The sequence below is a fragment of the Osmia bicornis genome, chromosome 12 (genome assembly GCF_907164935.1).
Source record: "Osmia bicornis bicornis chromosome 12, iOsmBic2.1, whole genome shotgun sequence".
In the NCBI taxonomy this organism is placed as follows: Eukaryota; Metazoa; Arthropoda; class Insecta; order Hymenoptera; family Megachilidae; genus Osmia; species Osmia bicornis.
Window position 1 is genome coordinate 6,812,184 of NC_060227.1, and position 18,593 is coordinate 6,830,776.

Consider the following 18,593-nt stretch of genomic DNA (forward strand, 5'->3'; position numbering starts at 1 on the left):
AGGGATAAAAATAAGCAATTCTGTGAGTACAAAAATAGCAATAATTGCGACGATATCGACTGCAAAGACTGTAAAGAATCCAATCGAACGGATTATATTTGAATCAATACTTTTCTTTTCTGGTTGAACCTCTCGTCCAAAGCAATTTAAATAAAAACATTGACAATTACGAGAAAATTCTTTATTTATTTACTCTAATCGATCATTTATATCAGTATTTTAATAAAATTTTGAAAGATATTAATTAATGATTTAAACAGCATCGATAATTAAATTTATTGATTTGCTAAGTTCATTAATTTTTTTAAAAATGATCTGTCTTGTCATAAACAAATATTTTGAAACAAATGATGACTATGAATTTTTCATGAATCAACAGAGTTTCTTCTTTCAGAGAATACAGAGAACATTGCGGCAACTTTATTTCCGATAATTCGTCCACGTAGAAACCTAGTTCCGAGTTGAATTATTTTTTCATACCACCGTTGTATATCCGCGACAGCCAAAGTTCTCTAAGTTTCAAGGACTCTTTCACGGAACTAATTGCTGAAGCGGTTGACAGTGCATATTAAATATAGAACGTTTTCTAGAACGACTGTTTCAGAGGAAGTCGCCATCCGAATTCCTGGTGTAGCTAGTATACACCATCTGTGATAATATACCTAATCACTTTGCACTAAACAAATTTATCATATTATATTAACACAGAAATTCGGATCCAAAGATGGATTAATGGCATTCAAAAATATTCAATTTCCTTTAAATTATACTAAATTTACGACACGATAAATATAATATATTTGGGAACAACTTAGCCCTCAGATGGATGACCGTCTGCAGTTGGCACACAAACAGGAAATGATTCAGATTGGCAATAATGGCCAATAAAAATGACTGTAGATAGTTTTGTAGAAGAATGTTAGGAAAATTTATTTTCCTCGAACGAGATCCTTCCGGAAGATCATGATACAATAAAAATATTTTGGATGGAAAATTACTATGTTAAAATTGATCATAGTCATGCAGCATTAAACATACCGTGTGTAATCGATATTAAAACGGAGCTCCGCGAGGTAAACCACCCTATCGTTGGCACTTGACCAACGATTGGCTCATGTGTTTATTAACGCACGATAGAAGAATGTAACGCGCATCTAAACGATTTCATAACGCAATTGCACCGAGTAGAACGTCGTGCTTTGCATGCCAATCCGTCCGTCGAGATTTGCCATCGACGAAACGTACGGAACGACTTCAAAAAGTTCTACGAAATTACAATTCTCCGATTCTTCATTCATCTGTATTTATACCAAATTACTTAATCAAAAAACTATTTAATTTATAAGTATCAGAACAGGCTTAGATTTAATTTCATTCTAATTGACTGATAATTAATTATCTTTTAAACCGTATTCGAATAAACCATCACTTATATTAATACAATGAAATGTTAATTAGCAAGATTAGTGGTAATCCTGTGAAGCCGGTAATTATGCAAGATAAAAATTAATTCATTAAAGAAAACAAAAATGTAAAATCATTTTATTTTAAAATTTGAAATTGTATCGATACGATACGTCATTGTCCTTTATCGATATTTCCGTATCGACTGAAGTTGCCGGTCACTTTTCGAACTCGCGCGCGGATCTACGAATCAGAAAGAGGAAGGGGACAATGATATAAAGTTAACGCTCGTTGAATTATGACGAAACCATTACAGAGCGAACGTAACTTTGCCACAAGCTCAAAGAACAGTGCTCGTGAAAGCGTTTACGGCTTTTAAAACACGCGAAAGTGTGGAATAACGAAACCCGAAGCTTCAACACCGGTCAAAAATAGTCGCCTCTGGTAAACTCGTGGACTTTGATATTTTCTAGAATTAAAAATATTTTTCTACGCCACCGTAACCGTTATAAATTTACTTTACGCGTTCTTTGGCAACTGAGATTTATTATCTTTTAATTATGTTAAAAAAATGTTAAGTGTTCAACACCTGTGAACTTTTATTTTTATTTTGTGGTAAATCCTATTTAAATTATTGGTTCAAACTAATTTGAACTTAACCTGGAAGAAAGTTAAAAGGTTATATTTGATACACTTCGTTCTAGATTTTCCAACAAAAGCATATGATAAAGCGAAAGAGTTAACTATGGTGACGTAAATCGACGATCAAAGGTCCGATGTCATTTATTTTCTGCAATTTTATTCGTATCAGTAGCGATAATTGATATATCTCGTTCGACTACAAACAGTATATATAATATTGAGCATGATACATTTTCCCAAAGAAAATAGCGATGTTCCGAGCTTTTATCAGGAAGGAATTTTCCCGCGCTCCCGACTCCTACCCTTCCTCGTCAACGGCCGCGGGGAAAGTGACGATGCAGGAGAGAGGGTCCCATACGTATAAGACTATGCTCCCCCCACCACCTGCGTATAAACGTTGACGCGGGAGAGTTTGAATTGATATTTATACATTTCCTTACTGAAGCCTATTTTGCTCGATACTTTATGTTTTCATACATGCAATTAAATAATTTCTAGAACATAACTCGGCACGTTCGATTAATCGCGTCGAGATTACCATTTAAATATCAGATCCTCGTGATACGACTAAAAGCTTCATCGATAACATCACTTTTTGTTACGCGTTATCCATCAGATTGCTCGTTATCGCGTGTAAATCAGATCATAACGTACTTACGATCGATCTATCGTGGCTTATAGTTAATTATAACGAAGCCTCGAATACTTGAGCGGGAAACAATGAAACGCGTATGAAAATAGATCAATCTTTTATTTAAGCATGTTTGCAAAACACGAGTTAGATAATTAAAATTCTATTGATATTTCACACGTATAAATGTGTCTATCATTTTATAAATTTTATAAGAGAAAATTTTAATTCAAAATTCTGTAAATGCATTAATGTAATATTTTATTACAAGCTCGCATCTTGTGAAATTATACGAAATAAAAAATAGTTATTCCAACTTCATGATTTCCAATTTTTATCCTACACCAAATGTAAGACGAATTAGTGATTGTTTGAAAAATCATTCGACGAACGTCGGTGGCTTAACGATCTCCGTTAACGTTAACACGGCGAAAGAAAAAACGAAATTGAATGATTACAACTATTATGGTAGCAAAAAAATTTAATTACGTAGGTAGAGAGTCGTAAAAGACGCCAGGACGAGTACGTACGTATAGGGTTAAATTGTCCGTTACATCCCGTGGAATGTTAAGAGCTGATTAAGGAATTAAAAAAGAATTCAGTGAATAAGCGCCACGACGAACCCTAGAACCAGAAGGATTAGAGTTTCGTTTCATCTCGTTCTCTACCTATACACGAAAGTCCCTGAAACGAGAACTGCCTACTTCCGAGTAATAAAGCCCAATGCCGTAATCATCGTGATTTAACGACACCGACCCAAGTGGCGCGGAGGGTCGGTCGTGTGATCGTGCGAATCGTTTTCCCCGACCAGCTTTCGCATCCTCTTCTTCTTTTTAACCCTTTCGAAGGTCAACAAATGATACATCGAATCTTCAAATATTTCTTTTTCTTTCTAAACACTAAAAGCTGTACAAACAACCTCATTATAACATGGTTCTCCTAACTAATTACGAATAAACGAATAATTTTAACATTTCAAGACATTACTTTCATTTTATCAAACAGCAATTCTCTTTCCCCTGTAATTACACATTCGCGCTTACAATTTATGTACGATAATGTTCAGGAACAGTTACGTTCCTGTAATTGTCACGATGCGAATTGCTGAAACGTGCATAGATGTGAAGAAACGTAATATAAGTGGTAAGCTCGTTGCACTGATGCATAGGAATTATTACGTACACTAGTGTACTTACACAGACGAGAGATTATTACGATTTTGCGCACTCGAGTTCGTATGCAAAAAAGTAAGAAACTTTGTAAGTACAAAGACGACTTATAATAGTGTATTGGTAGTGCTAGGAACATCGTCATTTTACGAACAACTGATTCTTATCGAAAAATATAATTTGTACGTATTTATTATACCTATGTGTAAAAATTGCATTTGAACACTAGTGTACAAAAATATAACTCAACACGTTGAAGGTCACAACACGAACCATTGAAACGTATGAAGATAATAAAGAAACGTTTTAAGATACGACAAAGTATCAGGCTTGTTACACAGACACACTGAAAGTCTTACGTACACTAGTGTACAAGAACTCGGTCATTCATACGAGATCGTTATCGTCCCGCGCGTCAATATCCACAATTACGAACTACTGAAACGAGCACGTACAAAGAGAAGCGTTTGCAAACGTGACTAGTGCACAAGAACTATGCACTACATACAGTAGTGTACTAGAACTGAGTACACTATGTTAAATTAAATATTTTCTCTATGTAATATCAGAAATTTTTTGTAAATTATATTAAAATCAAACATGGATAAAGGAAATTTTTTGCAAGGTTTGCAAATCACTAAGTAGTACACTAGTGTATAAAAACTACACTATTTCCATGGAAATTTATTATATTGAACTGACAATTTTCTCTATGGTATGGTAGAAATGAACATGGATAGAGAAAAGTGTTTGCAAACTTGACAATTAATTCCTACACTAGTGCACAGTAGTGTACACACGTTAATTTGTTTTTATAGAAAGTTATTATATAATGTTAAGGTTTTCTTCATACTGCGTTAAAAACGAGCAGGAATAGAATCGTTTGCAAACGTAACAAATAACTATCTCGTACACTAGTGCACAGTAGTGTAAATAAACAAAACTATTTTCACATAAGTTTACTACGTTACGCGTGGAACTTTCTCGCAGGTGTTACATGTTACCCCACGTAATCGGCTTTACGAAACCACCAAGCTAATTCCACCAGGCTTAACGTTTGGCTAATTCAAAAAATTCTTGTTTAAAAAATCCAACACTGTTTCTTCGAAACAGAGAAATTTCAAGTTCCATTTCCACAGAAATGTCAGTATCTTTATACACGCTTAACCGCGAGTTAAAAAGCGTAAAATTTAAGATTTTTTGATAGAATTTTGAAAAATGAACAAAATGCCTTCTTGTCTCGAATTAAAGATAATTATTATTGATTGTCACATTAATTTCGACTAACAATAAATTCTATTATCTGATCGAAATAGATAATTTTATTTAACGACGTCAGGTTTAGATATCTCTAAATCAATCTCTGATAATTGTATACGTCATTCGATTTACTAATAAACTTTTTTACTGGGAATAATGTTACGATACAGCTTGGTATTTGGCGATTGCAATATACTGATCTTTGATACGGTAATAAATAATTCAGTATGTGCACAGGATTTCCGTTGAAGAAAATTGAGAACCGTTTCGAGGAAGTTGGGAAGCGTGAAACATTCTACCGAAATCATAATTTTCTTTATTCATTCATGCAATCGTTTGCCAATTATACAATATTCATCAGAAATCTTTCAATTGGAAATCATCATAAAACTGATCCTGTGATAAATAACACTGAAATTATTCTATTTTGAAATAGAAAAAATTATAACAATGTAAAATTTGAAAAAAAAAAATTCTTAAGAAATAAAATATTTATTAAGAAACTGTAGGGTATTCTATTTTATTTTCCTTTAACTACGCTAGAATAATTATTATTTGCATTTTGAGAATTAATTGACTGTTTAAACACCGGAAAGATATTCAAAAATTATAATCCTTCCGTTAAGAGTATCGCTAATTACTCTCTTATATCACTAATTACTCAATGTTTAATGAATTTAATACTTTCGTTATTATCTTCTCACCGGCATTTGTACATATAAAGTTTCTTGCTGCATTTCGCGAAAAGCTGCATGTTCATTGTGAATTTCATAACTCGAATGAGTCACATGATATGTGGATTAATATGAAACTCGGACATTTGTGTACGATCAAAAATTTAATTCAGTATGAGATCATTCGAAATTTGGAATTATTGGAAGTCTTAAAAATCTTTTACAAGATATTGATGATACCAGTGTTGAAATGAGTAACAAGTTATGTGAAGATAACATTATTTAATATGATAACATTACTTCCTTTCTATTGTATATACAGAAAAGATATATATTCTTTTTTTTCTAAACAACTCGATAAAATCATTGAGAAACCTTTCTCCATTCAAAATGTTTCTAATGTGGAAATTATTAAATTATATTGGAAATAATATTAATTTAAGTTTAAAATTTGAACATGATTTCATGTACTTGGACTCTAATTCTTAGCCCATCAATTTAGGAAAATTTCTCAAATTTTTCACTTCGAGTAAGTAGATATAAAAAAATGTAGCTATGAGAAATAGTACAGAACGCCTATCACTATCTACGGATTACACCGCCGCGCCGTATCGATTCGACATTTCAAGCAATCCCAGCAGCTTTTGACCCGTTTAGAGATAGTCGGGTACGTGCGACCCATATTCCAATTTCTGGGTTAACAGGTGCTCATCGTAGGATTGTCGTCGATTCGATATACCGCCACGACGGTAATGGATAAAGTGTATCACAAATAAGCAGCTATAAAGGGCGATAATGGGAGGATAATGAGTGGAAGAGCTCATTTCCGGAACTGGGTCTGACGAAGCGTTTGAAGCAACAAAAATGAGAACTACGTCGTATATAATTTAATCCTCAGACGTTGGATTACTAATTGTAAGCAACAATTTAAATTCAATTCCAGACAATTTAAATCATTTTTTCAATACCCAGTCTAATATTCTATAAATTAGTTGATTATTGATTAATTGATTAATTGAGATTAATATGTATTGAAACACTATGAAATATTTTTAACTAATAATAATAATACTGTTCTACTAATAATTGAAATTTTCTTTTATGAATAATGGATATTTTATGGATACGTGACTGTTTTGATGCATCTGAAAGTTAAATAAGAATATACAAGATAAAATAAGATAAAACTTACCATTTGAAGGCGAATGATAAGATTATCGGAACGAAACATTCATACTGAATATATTTTATGTATGATGGTATTCAATGAAAAAAAATATAATCGTGAGATGATTTATAATTTACCATCGTAATTGTTATGCACAGATCATTTGCTAACCACGCAACGCGATGATCTCTTTCTACTTTTAGTGATGACACCCATTGCTGGTTACTCAGGAGAATCCCGCTTTGTTCTCCGGAATTGTAAAAACAAAACAGTCATGCAACGTGAATAAAACAAGGAAGAAATGTGACATTGGGTACATTATTAAGTATCGGAAAGTTCAATACCCAACATTGTAGAAACAGTGCTTCAAGAGTAATAATAAAATGCTTCGAAGCCTTTCCTATTACTATAGATTGAATATAATTTATTTGAAAAGTTGAACGCTGACGTAGTATTACGTCTTTTCATCCGTTTCAATTTCCATACATATATTTATTAGAATTTCAAATGATAAGTGGCTAAAAATATGTTAAGGAAAAGCAGGATCTCCAATTTCTAGCAAATTTTCATCATAAATTTATTAACCGCAAAAGTGTAATAATATAATAATTGCAAATTTCCTATACTTTCAGGTAGAATAAAATTGCTTTAGAAAAATTTAGGAAAATTATTATTCAATCTATAAAAAACGATATTTCAAAAGCAATAACACTTCTTGGTAATCGTTTCAGTAAACCTAAATCTGTATCTACTACCTCAGATCACTCTAAATCGAATTAATGAAACGAAAGTATTTATCTCGGAGTCATACTTTGTACAAAGTACTTATCTCACCTTCTTGCAATCTCCCAGACAGGTTTACAAAATATTTACATATGCAAAACTGCTGTCATGTTTAATGAGGCAACACGCTTTGAAACAGAAAATATTTTAGACTAACATAGATTTGTAACCTACTTCAAAAGTATAAACTTTCGAACCGTTTCATCTCTACGGGTCACCTGTCCCCCGCATCGTGAGTGCAGTTACAAATTATCAAGCCACGGAAGAGAAAATATTTTAGAGTAACATAGGTTCATAGTCTATGTTACCGGTGTTGCACGCATAATAAACTTTCGAAACGTTTCATCTCTGCGGGTCACCAGCGGCCCCCACGTCGCGAATGCAGTTATCGAGAACGCGGAACTCATTAACACGTTTCCTTTGAAAGAAAACAGTGATTCTTGTTTCAAGTCGACGACACACCCCATGCGTCTTGCGTCATTTAACGAATGACGCACCGTGTGCGTCTTATGCAATACAACGAACGACGCACCGTATGCGTCTTATGTGATACAACTAATGACGCGCCTTATGCGTTCTGATCAAACTGATAATGCACCATACGCGTATTGCAAAGAAACAGATATTAAGTAAATATTGAAAAGGCGATAGAAGATAACAATTAAATACATATTTGTTGTATAAGCATTCGTCTAAATGGTGATTGTATTACAGCATGCGTGAACATTATATGATTGTACAATTCAATGGAAATATGTAAATACGATAAAGGAAGTTCAGGTTTCATACACGATACATGTTATGATCTCTTTTTCTTTTATTTTTACTAGCGCTACAGGCGCGTGGTCCAACTTTGTGAACATTTACCAGTGCGGTGTTAGTTGAATAAAAAATGATTTTCATTGAATAAGGGTATTGTGATTCAGTAATAAACATGCAAAAAGCGTAAATGGAAAAAAGAAATGAAAGGTTGCTTAGGAATAAGGTTTTGCCCATCTATGTCGTGAATTGCGCGCATATATAGTTTGAGGGTGACTTGCGCGAAATTCGTCGCAAGCAAAATGCCCGTACTACCACTGATGTTCACGCGTGAGTATACACGACCAGTAATAACGACCTACGAAGTTATATATCGAATTATCCGGTAGATTTGTCCCATTTATCCATCCTCTACTTTTTCTCTCCAACCGTACCGTACATGTTATTTATATGACGTTGCCGAGTTCCGAGTGGGAGCTTCAAAAAAATTACTTATTTCATTGAATAATTACTGCGAGTTCGATGCTTATTGTTAGAAAGAAATCACAGATACCGAACGAGCGAAACGGCTGTAACTTGCACTTGTTTAAGAATTTTGCTATCTGAAAATAGACTAATTGACTTATGTAATTCGGTAAACGCGGTCTCTCGGTTTTCAACCGGGAACAGAAGTGCACGATTCCAACGACAAAATGAATACCCGACGCGATATGTATTACCGGCAGGATCTTTCATCTCGCCGGTTTCGAGGTACGCGTTCACGACATCGTTATCGGTCATCCTTATCGCGGATGGTTCATTATTCGTCCCTTGACGAGATCAACGATGCAACCGGAGACGAACTATTCGCTAACAGCACCCGACGCCGGTCTAACATGCGTTCTAAATCTTATAAATTGAACTGAAACTGAGATTTCACCGATTTTCGAACGGCCAAGAATGGGAGGGTCCCGCTCGACGCATCGTCGTTTATTGCGCGACCGTAAAATTACATCCTAAAGAATGTCTGTAAACGCGTGCAGCAAGGGGAGAATATCGTAATTCGGGCCTGGTAAGGGAGAGGGGACTGTACGTCCCAAAAGAGCGTTACCAGTGGAAATTGGTACAGGGCGGAGCCTAGATTTTTGTACTCGGAAAAGCGCAGGCGATAACGCTTCCTCCGGGTTACTCGACCTACTGATCAATATTAATACGCGACACCGGCGAGAGGGCAAATGGATAAAACACGGTGGTAAGACGATAGAAAAATAGACAAACGGAGGGGAAAATGATCACGAGTTCAATCACGTTTAAAAAGGCACACAAGACAGATGAGCAACAATGGGGATACAAACAGTAAGTAAGAGGAAAAAGGCAAGGTTCACGGAAAGAGAGAGAGGAAAGAGGACATGCTGTTGATAAATGTGTATTTACCGCCAATCTAGGGACGTCCACAGTCTCGTCGGTGCAGCCCACCTCGAAGGTTGAAATGTGACAATAAAGCGACTTGTTTCTCGCCCTAACATGCAGCATGCAACACTTTTGTATCCTCGTCCACTGGTCCAGGGCACGTCATCGGTCAAATCGTTCGCAAGGAAATCACGACGGCTACTGTCAATGATTTAGAAAGGGCGCGGGGATCAGGGTTGAGGCACTCTATTCACTCACGTACACGCACTTTTCTTGCCGATCGTAATGCTTTAGTAGATCTGTACGTACGCACCGAAGCCACGAATATGTAATTGCCACTGTCGTCTTGCTGTCACGTATATTCCCGTATATAGGCTTAGGTGCCCCTCAACGATACGCGTATTCGTCACTGTGTGAAATTTATCAATTGTTAACATTACCGATAACAGGTATCGGTATAAGCGGAATCACTACTGAACAACTTGATCTCCTACGTGCCACCACGATACGTCCTCATATTGCATTCTTTCAAGACCAACTGCGGGATCACGATTTTCGGGTCTCTAATTCTTCCGGTGGTGCCCCCCTATGGCGAGCGTAACCTAGGATCATACATTACATAAAGCGGTTACTTCGTGTCCGTATTTCGTACCTATGGATGTATTTTCATGAAGCAATAAAACAGTGTTGTGATAAACTTAGGCTTGTTCTTATTTTTATACCAATACTTCATTGATAATCCGTGAATAAAAATTTTTTTTTTTTTCTATAATATTTATATTTTATTACTCGTTTAACGAGAGAACATACCTGTTTCACGCACTTCAGGGAGGCCCTCTATATCCTACTTCGAGCTTAGTGGTTATATACACAGTGGACAAAAATATACAGATAAAAGGAACAAGTTACCTCCTCGGAGATCGGAGAGTATACAGAATATAAGCACTAGGTATGCAGGTCGGTGCCGCGACGCGCTTGCGCAGACGAAGCGCGCTTGCGCAGACGGAGCACGCTTCCACCAATCCTAGTTAACCTGCGCAGAACGAACGAAAACTCGTTGGAGAAAAAGTATGGTCTCTTGTTCAACGAATAATACTGATCGTGAGTGGCGCCTGGTGTTGATTAGCAGAATTAAAAATAAATATATTTTTTGCGCTCCCTATCGGAGAAACAGACAAGCTCATTTTTAACATCAAACATGTTTAGCGCGTTTTTTAAATATACAAATTCCGATAAATACTTAATAGCGATTTATACAGAAATGAAGTCTTGCGCGTAAAAATGCCACTCTACATTTTTGCCTTATGTTTTCATACAGATTTACCCCTTTTCTGGTTATGCCACTACATCAGAAATCCGACAAATAATAAGTAAAACAAAAATTGCTCTATCTTCTGAGATATAAATTTTTAGAATAATACCCTTTCAAAAATATGTAGATCGGTAAAATGTAGTTGGCTCTAACACATTTTTATTTCACTTCTTCGTACACCTATTACAAAAGAAGCAATAACAGTCGGTCGAAAACCTTGTACGCATACAAATGTTCAACATACTCGATACTTACTGACGAAGAAACGGAAGAAAAATATATTTTGACGGTAATCTGTAAGTAATGATCATAGGTACATACATATATTATAATTGCGCGTGGATCGCACTACATAAACACGTGCTTTTAAAACGACGTCCTCAACAGCACAGTAAGAAAAAATACCCATAGAAAAATATAACCGGCTACGTAAGAAATCGCATAATCAAACGCGGTGAGCACGTATGTATGTTACGTTTATCCTTTCGATAATAGCTGTCAGAATTTATTTTTCCTTCATCACGGTGAGTAATTGAAAGGGACTTTCGGATATAATGATTATTAGTAAATGTTTGCTTACAAATGATATGCTCAGTGACATTGTGTTTTTCCTTCACACATCTTGCAGTTACACGTATACTTGTTTCATTTTGTGGTATAGTGTTCTACGCATGTAAGAGTCCTATAAATGAGACACATATAATATAAATGCCTTTGGATATCCCTTTGCTTTATATTACCTCTGCGTCAGTGTGAATAAATTTCGATTTACATTTTTATGTCTTGAACAGGATTAATTTTCCCAAATAATTCACTGTGTTATTTTCATCGCGTTATTTCTGAAAGAATTTACACGTATTTCTTAATTAACGCATTGATGCTTTTACAAAGATCATATAATATGCAATTTCGGTAGAAAATTATTAAGGATATTATTTATGACAATTATGCAATTTGTTGTTTGTATAAAGCAACAATGAAGTTGTGAAAGATTTAATGTATAGTTATATTTAAGAAAATATAAATCTTCCGAAAGTCGGTTGTTCCATTTTGATCAATTGTGAATTATATTTACAAAATGTTCTACTAAATAGAATATTTTATTGTTAACCGTATTTAATATTTCAGTGTGCAATTATACACTGTCATTTCCTTGCGTAAAATTTCGCCATTAGCCCAGATAAAACCACTTAATTACCGATATCATATGCTACCGAACAAACAAATTACATCATCGTTAAAAACAATCGAATGTAAATCGACATTATTTCAAATCAACTTGTTACTCATTTTGTCATACTCTTTCCGGTTAATTGTTCGGCACACTGTCTTCGAAACAGCATTACCATCTTTTGTAGATATGTCCCTTTGATGATGATGACGCTTAATGCTCTGGCGGATCAACCAAAGCATCAACAATCACCATGATTATCGATTATCGGTCCATCCAACTACAATATAGGCTTCTTTTGGTTAAAAATAAATATTATGAAAAGAAAGTATCTATCATTTTGTCTTCAATCCTGAGAAAATCAAAAAAAAGACAGAGAAAAGTTAACGTAGAACTTGTTCTCGCAAAGAACATCGACAAATAATGCGAATGGTATAATATTCTTTCCCTACACTTCTTTTTAACGAAAAGAAACCTGAATTGCGCGTGACCGTACATTCTAATCACTTACCATTGGTATCTATTTAATGTTAAATTACACATATATCTTTTGTTGATTAGAGATCAGTAACACATTAATGGTAATTATTACTTGTTTCGTGTTTATCGATATTTGCTAGGGATAGTTACTTATTGTTTCCTTGTTAAGAACGACACACTTTTAAAACATCATTAATTTAAGTTCGGCGAGAGTTATTTGACGCGTGATCTTGCATCAATTTCAGACGGGTTAAATGAATTCTGTTTTCCCTCATTTGTATCCGTACCATGCAAACAACTGCTGTTTCAAATTCGAGCCTTAGAACTTATTCATTCTTCCTTAAAATATACAATAAGAGATCGATGTATCGTTCGATCGTTTAATTTGTCATATATGTATATATACAATCTATCGTTAATTCTGCAAATATCCCTCGCCATCAAAGTATCAATAAGCAATGATCAATGTGTATTTATGATCGTTTTGCAACGCTGGAACTCTTGCGTTGTAAATTTTACAGCGATTGCTTTAGAGTCCATTTTCATTCATAGACTGTTTCTATATTCGGCAAAAGATAGATAAAAACACATTTTTCTTTATCCTACATTCTATGTTTGGCTAATCAGAGCTGAAAGAATTGCAGTCGCAAAGAACAATCTATCAATTTCCGATAATTAATGGTATTGATAATAAGATAAATTTGACAGTGATAATAAATTACCCAAAAATACGAGGAAAAAAAAATGATGAAGATAAATTAATATTTTTTCTGATATAGATGTACAGTACCGAACATGGTGGGATCCTTTCTTCGGGTTTCTGGTCTTCCTCGGTGTTAATAGTTAAGATTAAAATTTTTAGAATTCCTGCTACTTTCGATACTGCACACTTATATGTATATGCTTCTATAATTAAAAAAGAAATGATGTGGAAGATATCTTATTATCAACTTAATTATCAAATCAATTCGCTTTCTTCACTGTGTGTTCATCTACCGCAAAATAGTCTAGTGTTTTATTTTAACTAATAGACTGACAGAGTCTAAGTTTTTCGTTGCATATTCACTGTTTTTTTATCTCACTCATAGTTTTGTTAGCATTAGCATTACCTTAAACTGTATGCTTATACCGCTTATATATGGAATTTACAAGAGAATACTGTTAACAGTGAATCGAGAAAAAATGTAATAGAAAATAGATGCAACAGTAATCATTATAACTGCATCACATTTAAAATACATTTCCAAGTGAGCCATTTTAAAAAGGAACTATCAACAGAATTTCGACAAGCAGCAACGGTATTTAAATATATATACATATGTTTCGAGAATCAGGTAGGATGCAGATGTAACATAAAAGAAATGTTATAATGAATTTCAGGAGGAAACTGATGATGATTGTATTAAAAAATACAAGAGGAAAAAAAAAACAAAGTTTAAAAAATATCAATTATTCTAAAGTTGTGCAACATGCAGAGGTAGTAAATTCCTCCTAAGAAAAGAAATTCAGGTTTTCCATTTTTGAAAGCGGAATAGATATAGTAATTATAACTCTGTAACTGAATATATCCATGTAATTTTAATTGTTAACATAGAAAGGAAAGAATATCTTATTCTTATCTCTAATGAATTTTATGGTTTCCTTTGTTACAAGAAATTTACATGTGTTCGTATTTGTTGCACAATTCCAAGATACCTGATAGAACACACGGTTCATTTAGTTTCCCCAATTAAATGAAAAAAAAAATATAAAGGATCAAGCATCCGCGGCTAGGTAAGAATGTAACATGGCATCACAATGATTTCGATAAACTTAAATACGAATGAGATTAATCACCTCGTGCGGAAAGTTAATGATAAAGATAATACACTGTATATATACAATTGTGAATAATAGTCGGCACTCGCGTACATACAAGAAATTCTGAATACAATCAAACTATGTACAAAGTTAATAATAAACTTCTTAACCTTAGATTAGACGAACCCTATATGTATCAATTATTGAACAGAAATATTTCTTCACGCATACAATCACACGTTCATGTATTATGAATTTTTTCTCGAAAAGAATTATGTGTATTACTTGCTCCTGAATTATTGGCGTAACAATAATGACTTCGTTAAAAATTCAATCTTAAAATTGATTTTCTTTTCTTTTGAATTACTTACGGCTGCGGTTAACGGAGTGCATCTATTTACTGAACAGTTTTAACGTTTATTACTTTTGTGATTCATATTGAAAGCTACCTTTACGTATGTATATATTTGGTGCAAGTTCAGAAATTGACAACGGTTTTATCGGATCTATATAATAATGGCAAACTACACTTTCGATCTATCTATGTTTTTTTTGTTCTCGCTGTTTTTAAGTATTGGTTTTAATAAACACCTTACCCACCGCTTACGGATGAAACGTATAAGCATTATCACTTTGTAACTTAATAAAAATTCGAAGGAGTGATTCATATTACCAGGCTCCTTTTAATTGTAGCACACTTTAATTTTATTATTTCGCTGGCATCAGAGTCTATTCATTGGCTTCCGGTCGGTAAGGTGTTAACGGTATAGATCAACGTCAATCATCAACTGCTTAGGCCTTCTGAATATGAATAATAAGTGTACGCGACCATCGTGATTGCAAGTACACTGATAAGCGACGTTAGCTTTAGGAAATAAATTTTCAATAAACGAAGAACACAATTGTTCGCAACTTTAATTGTATAATCGCTTGCCAATATACCTGCAGCTTATATACACATTGACTGCCATAGTAAAAATATTCTTCAACATTATTTCTTCAATCTACTGCTTATAATACCAGCATAATTCATTTTTTAATTATTTGATGATCCCCATGGCAGTTAAGGTGTTAACAAGCAGACGACGGTTTTTAACATCTCTTAAACCCGATTATCATAGTATCGCCGACGAAGTGTTGTATACAAGACATTTATCATTAAATGTGAGACCAGAGAACGTTAATAATAGGCGAGATATTCATTCACTCTAATAATATGAGGCACACAGACAGCCGTATCACTATAGCGATATATAATTTATCTTAAGAAATTAAAACTCGATGCACTCTATTAAATTCCGACGTATTCAACGAAGAGTAAGAATCGAGGGTCAATAGTACGATTGTTTTTGTTTTTTTATCTGGGTAAAATTAATTTGATCGGATTACTTTCCCTCTAAATCGGAATGTGTAGTGAAAGAGAAACTCCCTCTCCCACTTTTATCATTGAAAATTATTTTAAAAAAAAACATATATATATAGCAAAAGATATCAAAGAGATGTTTTAGAATGATCGTTAAAACACAAAGGATGATAAAATTTCGATTCAGTTCTTTCGCTAGGATCGTGGATTTCACATTTAATTTACCTACATCTTCTAGGTAACCATTCGACTTAAAGCTGAAAGCTTGGATACCTATTAACAAGTTTCCAACAAAAAGTGTTCTCTAGAATCATATACAATAGTATATGTAACAGTTACGCTCAGTCGTGTGCCACGTGTTCGGAAAAGCGCGTCCATTTGAGCGCGCTGATCTGTGAACTACGATGGCTCTACATTAATCAACGTAATTGGTGTTTTTCCTTGCGAAGTCAACAGACTGTAGACTGTTGACGTTTGAAAAGTTTCTCTACCTACGATAAAGCTATATGATGGACGTTTACATATATCTAAATAAGTTAAAAAAAAGAAAAAGAAAAAAAAAAGAAGAATGACACCTACTACTTTTTACATGTTGCTGATATAAGGCAAATAAATAAATACTTTTCTTTATATAGATATACATATAGAATATGTTAATGTGTGGGGTTTCTCTCCCTTGATGCTATGTTAAGCATCGTTACAGCTGCATCATTTTTTTAAGTATACGATTCCGTAGGTCCATAGCAAATACGATTTTTTATTCCCTTACTATCCTATCGGCGAAAAGGACAAAAAAAAAGAACCTACAAAAATACATTGAGACACGATTAATCTAACCGAATCATTAAAGTTTTTTTCCTATACGTTTCGATTCAATCGATATTTATACACGCGTTTAATATTTCAAACGAAACAGATATACATCAAATTTCAATTTGATCTAAATGTCTGTTTGCGGTATTATCGTTTCTTCACTTCAATATGGAGGAAATATTAAAATTTTTTCATAAATTAAAATACAACCTCATAGAGGCTGTTGAAATGGGATAGACCGCGCTAACCCTTTCACCGCCCTTTGAGTGTTGTATGATATTTTTTTCTTTGATTTGCAATTAAGCTTCTACCTAAATACCATTAAATATAAACGTTCTAATTCACTGTTTCAGCCTTTCGATTTCGAGACGCAGGCAGTGAAAGGGTTAGACGTATTCTAGTTTTGAGACTGTGCTTTTTTCCCACCACGCGGTTTAATGCTCTCGGAAATCTGCCACATTGCCTCCTCACAGAGGAAATCACTGAAATTATTGAAGAACGTTATTATACGTTCGTGTTTTTTAAACGAATATGTCCTGTAACATACAATAAATTCATTGTATAAATGGAATTTTAATAAAAGGTGTCCTGAAATGAAATGAAATTAAAATTAATAGCATCATACCCTTTTTTGAACCTCTTCATATTTTCCACAATATTAAATTGTTGCCACCTTTTAGAAAAGTTTATAGTGCCATCCGGTAATAAATCACTGTTTCCAATGTGCACAAATGTAAGATCTTGTAAAACAAGTCCGCTGGAAGTACAAGGAAAATATTTGCATACATGCTGTTGAAATAAAAGAGATAATCTTTTGATTCATTTCGAAATACAAAATTCTTACATATATGGAATACACGGTGGTTGCGTTTCTGCCAGAGCTTGCCTGTAAGCTCTAAAACTGCTAGAACTATCAATAAGAGCACAATATTCCTTCAAGCCTTCTGTAATATGTTTCTGCCATTCGAGCCTCCTAATCGGCGCGCTATCCAGTGCAGAAAGCAAGGCTAAGTAGCTATTAAAATTATTTATTTTTCTAAGGTGCTTCATTATCTTAATAAATTTAACCACATATTTTTCTCTATCCTTCGCTTCATTTTCTAATCTATGCTCCAGTATCCTTGATCTGGCCCAATACGACATTTTGTTGAAGTGTTCCGTAAACCTGGTCAGGTTTGGACTACGTTCTTCGTTCTGTTCTTGGGCCCAAATCAACACTTCCGGTATCTCGATTTTCATGAACAGATCAGCGTCTAACAATGTCATTTGCTCAGCTATCTGTTCGCTTTTAAAATCGAGCAGGGAAGCTTGCTTCGTTGTCACACTTAGCGAAGAAAGAATTGGTTGGGTCGCTTGTAATTGTTTCGCTGCGTGTTTCTCTAAAATCTTAACCCTTAAAGCTTTTGCCATTGTGAGATCTCCGCTGCAGACTAATTGCTGCACGAATTCCATTAACGTTTGTAAGAGAATATCATCGAGATCCGACATGCTGGAGGATATTAATATTTCTGAATTATTTGACATAATCTTAAATATCATTAACTCAAAATCTTTTTCACTTACGTTAAATCGCTAACTACTCTAACTAATAAGGAAAACGCTTCGCGAGCTGCCCTTTGCTTAACGACGTCAGCAGAGCAAGAGAACCGTTGATGACGTCTATGTAATTTTTGAATTAATTCCAATGGTTGCATGAAGGTTCTATAGGTTGTTAAGAATGCTTCTTGGTACAGGAAATCTGTGAATAAAATAAATATAATAATGTAATTATATTC

At 34.2% G+C, this 18,593-nt stretch overlaps 2 protein-coding genes across 14 annotated transcripts in view; both read right to left on the bottom strand.

Annotated features, from left to right (window-relative positions):
• Window positions 1-10,796, bottom strand: part of LOC114871732 (GTPase-activating protein skywalker) — a 34,970-nt gene extending 24,174 nt beyond the window's left edge. For 2 of the 4 annotated variants that reach the window (XM_029177999.2, XM_029177994.2), the window contains exons 1-2: window positions 10,690-10,796; window positions 9,904-10,481 (exon numbers count right to left, since the gene is read on the bottom strand). The gene's annotated coding sequence lies outside the window, so the exon portion shown is untranslated. The remainder of the gene's footprint in view (window positions 1-9,903; window positions 10,482-10,689) is intronic. The other 2 variants (XM_029178001.2, XM_029178000.2) reach the window with 1 other exon arrangement.
• A 534-nt stretch (window positions 10,797-11,330) lies between these two features.
• Window positions 11,331-18,593, bottom strand: part of LOC114871731 (guanine nucleotide-releasing factor 2) — a 48,068-nt gene continuing 40,805 nt past the window's right edge. For all 10 annotated transcript variants that reach the window (XM_029177990.2, XM_029177991.2, XM_029177983.2 and 7 more), the window contains 4 exons: window positions 18,382-18,556; window positions 17,663-18,307; window positions 17,444-17,575; window positions 11,331-17,354 (listed from right to left, as the gene is read on the bottom strand). In XM_029177990.2, coding sequence (XP_029033823.1) covers window positions 17,216-17,354; window positions 17,444-17,575; window positions 17,663-18,307; window positions 18,382-18,556 — 1,091 coding nt within the window. In that variant the 3' untranslated portion in view covers window positions 11,331-17,215. The remainder of the gene's footprint in view (window positions 17,355-17,443; window positions 17,576-17,662; window positions 18,308-18,381; window positions 18,557-18,593) is intronic.